The 15,187-nt window shown below is 36.9% G+C and overlaps 2 protein-coding genes and 1 long non-coding RNA gene across 4 annotated transcripts in view; 1 reads left to right on the top strand and 2 right to left on the bottom strand.

Moving 5' to 3' along the window:
- Nucleotides 1-9,285, bottom strand: part of SYCP1 (synaptonemal complex protein 1) — a 126,787-nt gene extending 117,502 nt beyond the window's left edge. Inside the window, exons 1-6 of the mRNA XM_042993787.1 lie at nucleotides 9,141-9,285; nucleotides 5,605-5,689; nucleotides 5,383-5,426; nucleotides 5,142-5,198; nucleotides 3,635-3,799; nucleotides 2,882-2,949 (exon numbers count right to left, since the gene is read on the bottom strand). Coding sequence (XP_042849721.1) covers nucleotides 2,882-2,949; nucleotides 3,635-3,799; nucleotides 5,142-5,198; nucleotides 5,383-5,426; nucleotides 5,605-5,689; nucleotides 9,141-9,248 — 527 coding nt within the window. The 5' untranslated portion in view covers nucleotides 9,249-9,285. The remainder of the gene's footprint in view (nucleotides 1-2,881; nucleotides 2,950-3,634; nucleotides 3,800-5,141; nucleotides 5,199-5,382; nucleotides 5,427-5,604; nucleotides 5,690-9,140) is intronic.
- A 694-nt stretch (nucleotides 9,286-9,979) lies between these two features.
- Nucleotides 9,980-15,187, top strand: part of LOC122240744 — a 35,488-nt gene continuing 30,280 nt past the window's right edge. For both annotated transcript variants that reach the window (XR_006220475.1, XR_006220474.1), the window contains exon 1: nucleotides 9,980-10,674. This is a non-coding gene — a long non-coding RNA (uncharacterized LOC122240744). The remainder of the gene's footprint in view (nucleotides 10,675-15,187) is intronic.
- LOC102961635 (bile acid receptor-like) overlaps nucleotides 11,884-15,187 on the bottom strand; it is a 44,616-nt gene continuing 41,312 nt past the window's right edge. The window contains exon 11 of the mRNA XM_042993786.1: nucleotides 11,884-12,620. Coding sequence (XP_042849720.1) covers nucleotides 12,373-12,620 — 248 coding nt within the window. The 3' untranslated portion in view covers nucleotides 11,884-12,372. The remainder of the gene's footprint in view (nucleotides 12,621-15,187) is intronic.

The raw sequence follows: 15,187 nt of genomic DNA, 5'->3' as shown, positions 1-15,187 counted from the left end.
ACACACACACACACACACACAATGGAACATTCTATCACTCAGTCATAAGAGAATGAAATTTTGCCATTTTCAACAACATGGATGGATCTAGAGAGTATAACGCTAAGAAAAATAAGCCAGTCAGAGAAAAGGTGGGTTTGCTTTATTTTTAAAGCCTGTGACTGTTCTCTAGTACAGAGCAGTAGCTCCCAAAGTATGATCCTTGGACCAGTAGCATCCACATCACTTGTTAGAAAGGCAAATTCTGAAGCCCTACTCCACTGAATCAGAAATTCGGGGCGGGGGGGGGGGGGGGGGGAGGACAACAGTATATTCTTCAACAAGCTATGCAGATAATTCAGATGCTTGCTAAAATTTGAGAACCACTGGTCTAGAGAGGGTCTTTTTTGTTAGAGGTTTTGTAAAAATCAGAACAAGTGACCATAAACCTAATTTTTCAATTACAATTTGAAAAAACAACTTCAGCCTCTTCCTGCTAATCTATGGTGAGAGGTAAAGGACAAAAGTGTCTTTAGCAATACGCTCCCCAAACCACAAAGACCCTTTGAGCAGCACAGCTTGGTATAAAACTAGCCATATATCCATATACAAGCAATCATCCAATCAAATAAATATTTCAAGTCTACTCTGTATTCACAATGGCTCAATTTTAGAATTCTGAAAACCCTTCACTGGCTTCAAAACGACCATCTGCAGCAATTTTCAATCTTTTTTTTTTTTTTCTAGAACCAAAATTCTCTTACAAAATGAAATCTTAACTGGATACACAAGATTTTAAATTATACTGAAAAAATAAAACTATTCTTGTTGAAGGGAGCCATAGCTATAGCCAATCAGCCTTTCTTCAGCCCACTCTTCTTCAAGCCCTACCCTCCCACCCCACTTTAAGATAAAATCAAAACTCTAGCGTGTCACAAAATGCCAGAGTTGCAACCTCTAATTCTCCTCCTGGTTAATTCCTATTCGTCCTTTGGACATCCTCATTTGTAGAAAGTCTTCTCTTCTCTGATAACTATCACTATCACATGCATGCCACAGGGTTTGCCATATGCATGCCATAAGGGTTTAATTCATCAAATTATCTAAACAAATCCCAGATAGGAGTCTGACAAATGCTGCTTTTTAAAGTAATTTCTGAATTATGTAATTGTGGATGCTTCAGGTTTGACTGCTGAAATTTGAAAATTGAGACACTAATATATGGAAATAAAATCACATATAAGGTCCTGCACTCCACTCAAAAAAAAAAATCCCTCCCAAACTATCTAAACTATCTCAAAAGTCTTTTCCTGCTCAAAACTGTCAATAAATTAAAGTGTCCATTCCCTCTCAAACTTCTACTACAGGCCAGGCATATGGTTTTGAAATACCCAAAGTCTCTTTCGAATCTATATCCCTTTTAGAAAGTCATGACCAGTGAATAGGCTGGTCCTGAGCAACTTTATATTAAGTCTGTCATCCAACAATCAAGTCACTCGACCTTAAGTGCAACTTTGTTTCTCACCAACATTTTGACAAAGTTCTTACCTAAACGTCAAGGTTCTTTCAGATGACAAATGACAATTCAGCATTTGAGGGCAAAACAGACACACAACTCAAACAAGTGCTTAAAATAGAAGGAGATCCCATCCAAAATAAACTACCTCTCACCTCAAAAAAATGGTGTAACTCCTATGTCACGCTACACTACGTTACATTATACTATGTAATTAAACAGTCACAGTATTAACAAAAATACACATGTTCATTAATGGAGGTAACACCAAACTTAAGAAAGCTCACCAGTTATCAAATACTGGTATTAGGGTGACAGTAAGATACTGTAGGAACTCAGTCACATAACCTACAAAAGTGACCGTAAGTACAAAATATACAATAGGCACACAATGTCAGAAACTTCCTCTTCACTCTCTCTTCTCCCTAATAACCAAACCTCAAGTAGGCAGAGAAAAAATTAAGGTATAATATTTCAATTTGATCTGGGAAGTCATAGGTTACCTTTTTTAAAGTTTATTTATTTAAGTAATCTCTAACCCCAATATTGGGCTCAAACTCATGACCCTGAGATCAAGAGTCACATGCTCTTCCAACTGAGCCAGCCAGGCACCTCCACAGGTTGTCTTTCACTTGGGCTAAAACAATTTGTCATTAAGAGCCCTTTTCACTTATCAGCAACTTCACTGACAAGGTGATAGGTCTTCTAAAACCATATTTAGCAAGCAAGTAGGAATAAATAAGTTTTGCACTCTTTGTGGACCCATACATTACATTCTAACTATTCAATATCTATTTAGCAGATGAATTAAACAATTATATATTTCTATTAAATTGTATATGATATAATCTGAATGAGGATGAGGTAAGAGTGTATAAAATAAGGCTTAGCTACTGCCTAGAACAAAGAAAAGGAAAAGTTAAAGATGACTCTAAAATTTAAAGCTAATGTTCATGAAACAATCATTAGGCCACTGACAAAAACAGGAACTTGAGAGTGAGAATTAGCTTGGAACTAAATTGATCACTATTTATACTATTTAACTATTATACTATTTACACTATAAATACTGTACCTAAAATACTACAACAGAAAGGTAGACAATATACATAGGCAGTTGTAGATACAGAATTATCAGATACCTTTTTGACACCCAATTAATGGTTTTTCCTACCTGACATTTTAGAAAGTGAAAAATTATTAGTCAGTGACCACTGTTTGCCAAACATAAGAATGTAGAATAACTATGTCTTCCTTCTCCCACAGTACCCAGGTAAAATTCTGTATATAATACATAATAGAAAGTGTTCCATACATTTCTGGAAATTATTTTAATAAATCTGGAATAAAATTTAGAGAGAACAAATTCATTAAACGATTACTTACTCTTTTATTAAATCTTTATTTTCTTGAATTCCTTCTTCTAATTTCAAACTTACTTTTTCATTTTCAAACTAATTAACAAAACAGAAGAACAGTGCATCACATTTTGCTTAGGAAAATAAACATGAGTATAATTATTAAGCAGCATTTCTTTGCTAACAACTAAGAAGTGTAAAAAACTTCTTTGCACACAAAAAAGTTTTTTTGTCACAGCTTATGGATTTTCCCATAAGAATACAGTCTCACTTTCACAGATGTAAAATCAAGTTTGCTGAATCATCTCCAGAAAGTATCCAACAATATTTTAATACAATATTATCTTCCCTAAACATTTTTAAATGATGTCTTATCTTTGTCCTAACCCAATGGTGCATTTTCTCAACCTTTTTCTTTCACTAGGCCACAAAACTGAAGCTCAATAGTTTCAAATACAGTTTTAACCACCAATATCATATTCCAATTAATAAAAGACATTTATTTCAAACAGAACATCAGTAATAGGAATTAAAAAATTCAAAGTCTATAATTAGAATCATTAAATCAATCTTTATCTAAAGTAATTTATTATTTCCCTAATCATTTGCATTAAGCTCTGTACAACTTGTCTGCTGTGTTCATCCTAAAGTTGAAATGCAGTATCGCTGAAACTTAAAAAAAGTACTGTCCTTAAAATCCACACCACAGAAATACTCTATTTTAAATACTATTATGACAAAATCTACTACACTACATTTTCAATTCCAAATCTCATTATACCTGTAGTTCTTGAATGGCTTTCCGCTGTGCTTCAATTATCTTTCTATTTTCTTGCAACTTATTTTCTTTCTGCTTCAATTCAAATTCTATATTCACTTTCCACTTCTTGATCTTTTCAGCCTCCTTATACAGTTTTGAATACAGTCTGCTCATTGGCTCTGAATTCTATTAAAACAAATAGATTTTCAAAGATTGGTTACACTAAAATTATGAACAATTAACAAACTACAGCTGCCTACTGAAAATACCCAAGACTAATAGTACCTTACTAGTTGACAATAAATCTCTCCTCAAATTACGTCCTAATATCATACTAAAGGCTACATTAATTCTTTAAAATACTAAGGCAGTATTAGCTACTTTACTAAAGTTACTGGTCACTTGATTAAGTTATACCCACTGAGTATAATCAAATACCTTCAAAATGTACCTAAGCCAGAAATTGGAAATATTTTAATCAGTGAGAGAGTATCGCTGATTAAAAGCTAGAGTAAATCCCTCTACATGATATCTATAAATTTTTACCATGGTCTTAAAACATTTTGGTTATACAGTTTGAAGATTACCTAAAGGACAAGAATTTTAAAATATAATGACAAAAAATATAGTTAACAAAAGATCTAGCTTTCATTTATTCACAGTTTCTTTTTTTTTATTCTCAGGTTCTATTTAGATTTTATTTGGATTTCCTTCATTATCCATTTCAACATTATAAGGTAATGCCAGAGTTCGTATTTTTTAAATCATATTGATTTCTGTTTTCTGATTAGCTCTGTTATCAAAATATATGAATATTAAATTCTGTGATGCTATAATCACAGCAACAAACATATAGCATTTTATCAGGCCATAGTTTCTCTCTGTTGGTTTTTTTTTTTTTTTTTTTTTTAAAGTAGATCCACACCCAATGTGGGGCTTGAACTAAGGACCCTGAGGTTAAGAGTCACATGCTCTGGGGCCTCCTGGGTGGCTCAGTCAGTTAAGCACCAGGCTCAGATAATGATCTCACATTTCACGGGATCAAGCCCCTTATCAGGCTCTGTGCTGTCAGCTTAGGATTCTCTCTCTCCCTCTCTCTCTGTCCCTCCTCTGCTTGTGCTCTCTCTCAAAATAAATAAACCTTAAAAAAAAAAAAATTCCTTAGACAGCAAACCAGCCAAACAATCATACCTATTAGTTTTATTTGTAAAATAGTGACTTGATTCTCAGCCTTTTCATAAGCTGAGCCTATGAAATTGTAGCCACAGCCCCTCTTCTATTCTTGCTATAGTTTAAAATTAAATTTCTCCTAAAGGATGGTTGCTTGTATAACCCAGGAAAATACAGAAGCCTAGTGTTTCAATAACTTTAAAAGAAAAACAAAGAGGGGAAAAAGATTTTGAAGGATATAACTTAAAACATTAGCCAAACTTTAATCCTTTAGAAGCTTCAAAAGAAAAATATAAACAAATAACAATAAATGATACTCAATTACAATAAATTGAATATGGATAGAAAAACTTCTGACCTCAAAATCAGAGTCTTTTAGTCCTTCCTGGTAGTGACAACTGTCAGAGTTATCAACCTAAAAAAATGAATAAATGTTTCCTGTAAGAAAATATTTCTGATGAGAGTTTCCAAATAGTAGCAATTAAATACTGAAGGCTAGTAATCCAACAAATAAAGATTTTTTTTTCCTTTTTTCAAACAAGCAACTCAAGACCTAAACATGTTATATGTTATAGTATTGCACGTTATACTTAACTGACCTGTTCAAGCATGGGCAAAACCTTAACTTTTTGTAAAGCAGGATCTGCAAGATAGAAGACAACTGATATTAAGTATGCCAACATCTTATTTTTTAGGTCAAGTATTATACCTAGCTTTAATGTCAAGGCTATCAATATAATACTTACATTTTCAATATCTAACAATGTATATATAAAAAATGCTTATACGTATAGTGATGTATTGCTGTTCCAGTTTCTTACCTGAATCAACGTTTTCCCCATTTTTGGAGAGATTAGTCATTGCAAATGGAAAGCCAAAATCATCTTCAATACATTTGTTGAAACTCTAGAAACACAAAGAAGTTCTTAAACATACTGTTCCATATCACTCTGGTAACTAGGAGTGAATATGTAGTTATATATGGAACATACATCTGCTTGAAAAAGTGACTTTAATTGTAAACCCTTTCATGTATATACAGTATTTAAAATATCAAGTGGTTTTGCTATATAAGAAAGCAAAAAATTTTTTGACTTAGAAGATAAAGCTAAACTATAAATTTCACAACACACACTTTGGAAGTATTCAGTAAAATCTTATTTTATTTTTAAAAGTTTATTTATTTTTATTTATTTTTGAGAGAGAGAGAAAAAAAAGCATGAGTTGGGGGAGGGGCAGAGAGAGGGGGAAGGAGAAAATCCCAAGCAGGCTCCACATTGTCAGTGCTGGGCTCTAACTCATGAACCATGAGACCATGACTTAAGCCGAAGTTGGGCACTTAACCAACTGAGCCACCCAGGCACCCCAAAAGTAACAGTAATTTTAATTACTAGCTTAATATATTAGTCTTCTTCAATTTCATTATCTTTCCCTTGAGAGAATTGAGAGTTGTCTTCACTGAATAGCATTTTAATGTTATCCTCTTAGCTATACAGACATAGAAATTTTTCTACAGCATATAAAATATTTTAACATTTTATATATTTAGTATATATTATATATTATTGGGTTATAATTATAATATTATTATATTGTATTATTACATGTTATATATATTATAGATTATATATTATTATAAATATTGGAGATATTTATATCTCCAGATATAAAAATCTCCAGAGAGGGGCGCCTGGGTGGCTCAGTCAGTTAAGCGTCCGACTTCAGCTCAGGTCACGATCTCGCGGTCCGTGAATTCGAGCCCCGCATCGGGCTCTGGGTTGATGGCTCGGAGCCTGGAGCCTGCTTCCGATTCTGTGTCTCCCTCTCTCTCTGGCCCTCCCCCGTTCATGCTCTGTCTCTCTCTGTCTCAAAAATAAATAAACTTAAAAAAAAAAAATTTTTTTTTAAATCTCCAGAGAAATTTTTAAAATAATTTAGTAGTAAGAGCTGTTTTGCCTGAGAAACTTGGTATGATTCCCCCTTTCTGGTAAGAACTCTACTACAGAAATGAATTTCTCTTTTTATCCTGTCAAGCAGGAAGCTCAAAGCCAAATTTTAAGCTTAGTCAGACACTAATTTTTACCAGTATATTGACATATTTGTCCAAATTTTCTTATTTTTTTGATCCTAATAGTCTCTGAATATACTTTTATATCTTGCTACTTCAATGTACATGTCTTATAAGTTGCCTCCAAGAGAGGATTCAAATTAGGACCCATTATGTACCCAGAGTTCTATGGCAACAGTGATTATTTTTTTTAATGAACAATGCTCACAAACATTAAGTATGCTCATTATTCATTCAAAGCAATACTATTCAAAATTCTTGGGTAATAAAAATCCTGGAAGACAACACAGGCAGGAGTTTCTCTGACACTGGCCCATATCCACATTTTTCTAGGCAAGTCTCCTGAGACAAGGGAAACAAAGGCAAAAATAAGCTATTAGGACTACAACAAAATAAAAAGCTTCTTTGTGCACAGTGAGGAAACAATCAACAAAACTAGTCTACTGAATGGGAGAAGATATTTGCAAATGACATATCCAATAAAGGGTTAGTATCCAAAATATATATACAATACCAAAAAACCAAAATAATCCAATTTAAAAAATGGGAAGAAGACATGAAACAAACAGGTCTCCAAAGAAGAGATCCAGATGGCTAAAAGACACATGAAAAGATGCTCAACATCACTCATCATCACGGAAATGTTAGTCAAAATCACAGTATCACCTCACACCTGTCAGAATGGCAAAAACCATAAACACATGAAACAAGTGTTGGTGAGGACGTGGAGAAAAAGGAACACTTGTGCACTGCCGGTGGGAATGCAAATTGGTGCAGCCTCTGTGGAAAACAGTATGGAGGTTCCTCAGAAAATAAAAATAGAACTACCCTATGACCCAGTAATTCCACTACTGGGTATTTACCCAAAGAATATGAAAACACTAATTTGAAAAGATGTATGCACCCCTATGTTTCCTGCAGCATTATTTACAATAGCCGAGCCATGGAAGCAGCCCAAGTGTCTACTGATAGATGAGTGGATCAAGAAGATGTGTCATAGGTGCCTGGGTGGCTCACTCGGTTGGGCGTCCGACTTTGGCTCAGGTCATGATCTTGCAGTTTGTGAGTTCGAGCCCCGCGTCGGGCTCTGCGCTGACAGCTCAGAGCCTGGGGCCTGCTTCAGGTTCTGTGTCTCCCTCTCTTTCTGCCCCTCCCTGGCTTGCGCTCTCTCTCTCGAAAATAAACATCAAAAAAAAAATTTAAGGATGTGCTATAGATATACAACGGAATAGTACTGATTTGTAAAAAAAGAATGAAAGCTTGCCATTTGCATCGACAAGCACAGAGTTGGGAGAGTATAGTGGTAAGCGAAATAAGTCGGTCAGAAAAAGACAAATACCCTATAATTTATTCCTATGTGGAATTTAAGACACAAAACAAAGGAGGCTACAGGGAAAAAAGAGACAAACCAAGAAGGCGACTCATAACTATAGAGAACTGGTGGTTGCCTGAGGGAAGGTGGTGGAGGGACGGGTGAAATAGGTGAAGGGGATGAAGAGTACCCTTATCTTCATGAGCACTGAATAATGTACAGAATTGCTGAATCACTATTGTACACCTGAAACTAATATAACACTGTATATCAAGTAAATTGGATTTAAATTTTTAAATAAATTTGTTTACAAATTCTTGGGCTAAAATAAAATCAAAAATAGGGCGCCTGGGTGGCTCTGCCCATTGAGCGACTTCGGCTCAGGTCATGACCTCAGGGTTCCTGGGTTCAGGTCCCGCATGGGGCTCCGCGCTGACCGCTGGGAGCCTGGAACCTGGAGCCTGCTTCGGATTCTGAGTCTCCCTTTCTCTCTGCCCCTCCCCCATTAGTGCTCTGTCTCTGTGTCTTAAAAATAAAACATAAACATTAAAAAAGATAAAAAATATGGGGCGCCTGGGTGGCGCAGTCGGTTAAGCGTCCGACTTCAGCCAGGTCACGATCTCGCGGTCTGTGAGTTCGAGCCCCGCGTCAGGCTCTGGGCTGATGGCTCGGAGCCTGGAGCCTGTTTCCGATTCTGTGTCTCCTTCTCTCTCTCTGCCCCTCCCCCGTTCATGCTCTGTCTCTCTCTGTCCCAAAAATAAATAAAAAACGTTGGAAAAAAAAAATTTAAAAAAAAAAATAAATAAAAAAGATAAAAAATAAATTAAAAATAATAATTCTTGGGCAAATCAGGCCACACTTGGTGAAAAACAAATTATACAATGTACAAATAAAATTATACAATATTACCAGTTAGAAAGTACACCGTGCCTCTCTACCTGAAGAATATTCAAATCAAGATTCATACGCAAATTTACCTTGAAGAAATTAGAATCTCCTCCCAAATTCTGAGGTTTCACTGCAGATACTTGACTGCTACTTAATCTTGGTGGTACGAACAATTTAAAAGGCTTTTGCTTTTCCATTTTCTCTCTTCCAGTTGTAATTATCTGTTACCCCAGCGGGCGGGGTGGAGGGAGGGAAAGCGTTTTACATGGTTTCATTAATACCCTCTTTATTTTAAAAGGCGATGTTTGTACAATAAATGCTGTGTCAAGGAGCAGGTGTACCTTTGCCACAATGTGAGTCTGCAGCGTCACATTACTGGGCAAAGTAAAAACACCCCGCAGTTGTTCCCTTCCACCCCCCTCCGCCAATGGCCACGCTGGCAGCGTAGATAAGCCAGAAACTCCCACCCCAGAAAAGAAAGCTCTGCCCCCACCGGCCCTGGTAAATTGCATCACCCAGCCGCGAGAACTACCTTAGGTTCTTAGAGGGCTACAGCTACCAACGAGGCGCCGGGGGGTGGGGAGGGGGGCGGCCAGAATCAAAATATCGCCCAGCTCCGGGTTCGGTCGTCAGGAAAAGAACTCAGTACACCTGCCCTTACCTCTGAATAGTCAGCAGGAAACCGTGGACTCGGTGCCCACGCGAACTGCTACCCGCTGTCTACTAGGGCGGCAAAAAGAATCTACGAGAACTTCTGCCTCCGAACCTCCAGAAAAGCAAGAAATCGCTCCGCCTCAGCGGCCGGCCGAAAAGGGCCGGGTGCACAACGGTTTAACGGCTAAATAACGGTCAGCCGCGACCGTTGGCTCCCGATTCTCGCGAGATTTTCCTTTGTGTTAGTAACAATTCTTCTCTGGATTCTGTTTTTCCTTAGACATTCTTGAAGCTTCTGCGATTCTCAGAGAATGCAAGGAAAACTATAACAAGTCCCATGACAGATTGGAGCGAAGAATAAAAACTCCACTTGTGTTTTCCAAGAGTTCAGTCTTAGGGCAAAAAACAGATGGGCAAACAGTTGTAGCCACGTGTAATCACTTAAAGGTGGTAATTTTCAAAGACTGGTTAGGACACAGGGAAAGCGGTACTTTCAGTGGCCTGGGGAGTCAGGAGAGGCTGCCCAGATGTGATGGGCTTCTTTTAAGGCTTCCATCAAGAATAGAGTGACTATAGACAGATTGGGCTAGTCAATGGGGAAAGACTACTCCTGAAGGTAGGCGAAGGCCCTGTGGTTGTGAAAGAGATTAGTACAAGAGAGACTCCAACAAGTGTGGCGTACGTGTGTGAGGACAAGGTCGGGGAATGGCAAGAAGGAGACTGCAGACTTGACAGATAAGGCCTTGCAAAGACCTTTGGATTTTAGCCAATGTGGATGGGGAACTTGTAGAATTCTGAGTGGAGAGGGAGGCAAGATCAAGTTCAGAAGAAAATTTGTAGTATGAGAAATGGTTTAGGCAGGCATTGGGACTTGAGTTAGGGAGACAGTTTTAATAGGCTGGGTGAAGTATGAGGACCCGAGCCATGACAGTGGCGCTGGAGATGAGGAAGAGGCATCAAAAGTAAAAGGTATTTAGAAGTAAAATTAATAGGAGTTGATGGGCTGTTTTAACAGTAAGCAGTGAAAGAGAGAAGTCTAAGATGACTTCCTAGTTTCAGACTTGGGCAAGTAAATGCAATAAATATTGTGATTCTAAGTACCTAGGTTTGAGCAATTAGATGAGTTCCATTCCGTTTTGACCACATTTGACTTTGTTTTCTAATGTCTATAATTGATGTTTTTCCAAAGGACTTGAGTAATATTTTTAAATAACCAATTTTGTTTTGTGTAAATTTAATGAGACATCATAGTTTCTGCTAGAATTTAAAAAATTTTTGAGCTTTGAAAGAGATGAGCCAGGTTGTCCTTCATTTTACACTTTAAGGAAATTGAGTCTAGATACCCTAAAAAAAGAATATTCCCTCCAAGAGATGATTCCAGGTTTATGCCCAAGATACCCCCCCCGGGGGCAATTATTAATACATTTAAATAAGATCTTTTTGAAGTTGAGGATATAAATTCAACTATGTCTTTTTTTTTTAAGTTTTATAAATATGAAAATTTTAACTATGGGCTTTTTTTTTTCATCGAAAACCAAACTGCTACTACTCCTGCTATCAAATTAACTTAAATTCACAGCATTGAAAGACTTACACCCAGTCTTTCAAAATAATAAAACCACCACAGAATTTATTAATTTCATGTATTTCATATGAAATTTATTTTTACTAGATAGCCTTCCTATCCTTACAAGGATTAAAATATTTGTGGGAAGATTTCAGTTTTTAAGAACTTCATTTTTTTCTACAAAAGATATTGGCAAAAATGTCAAAGTATTGTCTGCCAGAATAAGCAGTAAATCGTGCCAGTATTTCCCAATATGTGTTAAAACATTTTAGGGGCGCCTGAGTGGCTCAGTCGGTTAAGCGTCCGACTTTGGCTCAGGTCATGATCTCCCGGTTCCTGAGTTCGAGCCCCATGTCGGGCTCTGTGCCAACAGCTCAGAGCCTGGAGCCTGCTTCGGATTCTGTGTCTCCCCTTCTCTCTCTGCCCCTCCCCACCCCACGCTCTGTCTCTCAAAAAATGAATAAACGTTAAAAAAAAATTTTTAAAAACCATTTTAATGATTTGTCACTTTAACTTTTTTCAATATTTACCATCGCAATTTTTTTAAATTTAGACTTATAAAAGATTTCTTTTTAAAAAACATTAAGAAAAGGTAAGAGTTGAACAAAGTTTTGTTCCTCTTTAATAATTCATAAAATGCCATAACAGGAATAAGTTTAAAATGTTAGTTCTTTATCCATCAATCTGGCCTAATTAATGAGGTTCACAAACTGCCTTTATTCTGATTACAATTGTTTCCACTAGATACCCTTTCTCATGTCTATAAGTAATCTACATATTTTCGTTCAGTTTTCTACTAAAGGGAAAAAGTAGAGCATCTTCAGGAAAGAACTCTATTTAGCATTTTTCCCTTTAGAAGGAACCATGCAAACAATAATCCTTGCTTCTTTTGACTCAAATCTGGAAAAGAATCCTGGATGTCCCTCTAGTGGTGGTCCTATATTCCACAAAATTTGATGAGCACTGATAATGTCCCATTTTATGCTGATACATTGGTAACCTAGCAATCCTGTTTATGTTTTTCAAAGCAGTCATCCTATAATGATAAACAATCTAGATTTTGAAAGTTTTAAGACAAACCACAACCACATTCTAAAATTTCAGCAATGTGAATACAAATTCCATTTCTCTGAGAGTAAACTAGCCAATTTGGGGTCCTTTGCTTTCCAAGTGCTAAGTATTTCTGAGTAGTTGTGATTCAGTGTCCTCAGTTCTGTGAGCCTCCCTATGAGACGAGCAAAATGCTGTAGGTCTTCTGGATGATAAATTTTTGAATATTTGTATAAAATCTGTAAAACTGGTTCTTGTAAATTTTCCACATATTGCTTATTTTTAAGGCATGGACGATCTGAAAAACATCATCATATACATCTTAATGAATACTGGAAAGTGGTAAAAGATAGCAAACTCATTGAAAACAATACAGTTTGTAAATAATAAAAATAGCAAATATTTACTGAACCCTTAATATATGCCAGATTAATTACACTAAGTAATTTATTTCATGCAATGTCTTATTTAGTCTTCAGAGTACACTATGAGGTAAATTCTATTATTACCGCTGTTTTTTGGATAAGCTTCTTAAGATGTAGAGAAGTCAAATAGGAAGAGAAAGGTCAGTAAGTGGTTGTAAGAATATAAAAGCAAGTTTCAAGCTTACTTGAAACTTAAAAAGATTAATTTCCTCCGGGTCAACAACAAGTAAAAGGTGAAGCTTCTTTTATTTATTTATTTATTTTTTTAATGTTTTTCTTTATTTTTGAGAGAGAGAGAGAGACAGAGCATGAGCAGGGGAGGGGCAGAGAGAGAGGGAGACACAGAATCTGAAGCAGGCTCCAGGCTCCGAGCCATCAGCCCAGAGCCTGACACGGGGCTCGAACTCACGGACTGTGAGATCATGACCTGAGCCAAAGTTGGACGCTTAACCGACTGAGCCACCCAGGCGCCCCAAAAGGTTAAGCTTCTTAAGTACCTAGTTATAAAAATAAGAACCAACCAAGAATTTCTTAATGCTTAGGCAACAGTTATTTATCCAGGCATTTTGGTAGAGATACAGCAGTGAACATAAACAGACACAATTTCCTGCCCTCATTAAGCTTATATCCTGAGTTTGGGAGGAGTGGATGAGAAAAGAGACATATACACATTTTAAATAAAAATATAATATGACAATGATATGTGTTACAGAGACAAATAAACAGAGAAAGGGATAAGAATTTAGGGGGGGAGGCACACTAGCTATTTTTAAAAGGATAATCAGAGATAGGATGACATTTAAGCAGAGATCCAAGATGAAGGAGGGAGGCATGTAGCTCTTCTGGGGAAATAGCTTTCCAAGGATATTTGTCAAGTATAGTACAACCTGTGGCGGGAGACTGCTTGACATTTTCAAGTAACAAAATGTATCAAAAGTAATGTGGAAAAAAAAATGTGGCTGTGGTGGTGTAAGCAAAAGGAATAGTAGTAGGCAATAATGGAAAAAACTGGGCTTTAAGCTATGTAGAATAGGAAACCATGAAAGGGTTATGAGCAGAGAAGTGAAATGATCTGGCCTATGTTTTAAAAGAATAACTCTGGTCTCTATATAGAGACTAGACCCTAGGGAGGAAAGGGCAGAAACAGGAAAGCAAAAAAGGACACTAGTTTGAATTAGGGTGGCAGGAACAGAACAGTAAGACATGGTTGAGTTCTGGATATATTCTGAGGCTAGAGCCAACAGGAGATGTTGCCTTTTTGATATGGGTTTTTGGTTTGTGCAACTTGAAGGATGGAGATGCCGTTTAGTAAAGATGGAGGAAGAATATAGGAGGATCGGGCAGAGATCAGGAGTTCATCCTGGGATAGGTTAAATTTGATATGCCTTACTGCAGGTTGAAATCTTGAGTAGGCTATTTAGTGGAGTTAGGAGTTAGTCCAAGTTGGTATATAAATTTGGGAATTGGCTGGGTCGCCTGGGTGGCTTAGTCAGTTGAGCATCCAACTTTTGATTTTGGCTCAGGTTGTGATCCCAGGGTCATGGGATTGAGCCCCACACATCAGGCTCCATGCTCAGCTCAGGCTCAGCAAGGAGACTGCCTAAGTTCTCACTCCCTCTGCCCCTCCCCCACTCACTCTCCCGCACACACACGCACGCTCTCTCTCTCTCTCTCTCTCTCTCTCTCTCAGATAAAAAAATTTGAAAGTTGTTAACATGTAGATGGTGTTCAAAGCCATGAGATAGGATGAAATTTCAGAGGAAGTGAGTATGAAAGAGAAAAGAACTGAGCCTTAGAACACTCTTAGCATTTATCAGTGTGAAAGATGAGGAGGAGTCAACAAAGGAGATGGAAAGAGCAGTCATTGAGGAGGAAAATCAAGAGAGTGTGATGTCCTGGAAATTAAGTGGGGAAAAAAATTTTTTTTTTCAAGAGGGAGGGAGTGACCAACAGAAGCCAAGTGATGAAAGTGTTCCAAGAAAGAAGGAATGATCTGCTCTGTCAGATGAAGTTGATGATGGGTCAAGTACAATAAGGACTAAGAATTGACCACTGGAATCAGCAATGCCAGATTACTAAAGATCTTGACAAGTTATGGCAGAATGGAAAGAAGGGGACAAAATCTGACTGCAGTGGGTTCATGAGTAAATGAGTTGAGAGAAATAAAGGCAGGAGCACAGACAACTCAAAAAGTTTTGTTTTGTTTTTTTTCTGTAAAGTAGAACAGAGAAATGGGAGAACAGCTGAAAGGGGATTATAGGTCAAGAAGGCGTTTTTTGAGATGCAAGAAATTATAGCATGTTTGTAAGCTAAAGAGAATTCTCTCAAGGAGAAAGAGATTTTGATGAAACAAAATTGTTACATTTGGCATCAGTGAATAATGTAATAACCTCAGACATCATGATTTGATTGCCAAACTTAATCCAAATTTTTACTTTTG

Source organism: Panthera tigris, chromosome C1 (genome assembly GCF_018350195.1).
Source record: "Panthera tigris isolate Pti1 chromosome C1, P.tigris_Pti1_mat1.1, whole genome shotgun sequence".
Taxonomy (NCBI): domain Eukaryota; kingdom Metazoa; phylum Chordata; class Mammalia; order Carnivora; family Felidae; genus Panthera; species Panthera tigris.
The sequence above is the reverse complement of the archived record's forward strand: the minus strand, read 5'-3'. Positions and strand labels throughout refer to the sequence as shown.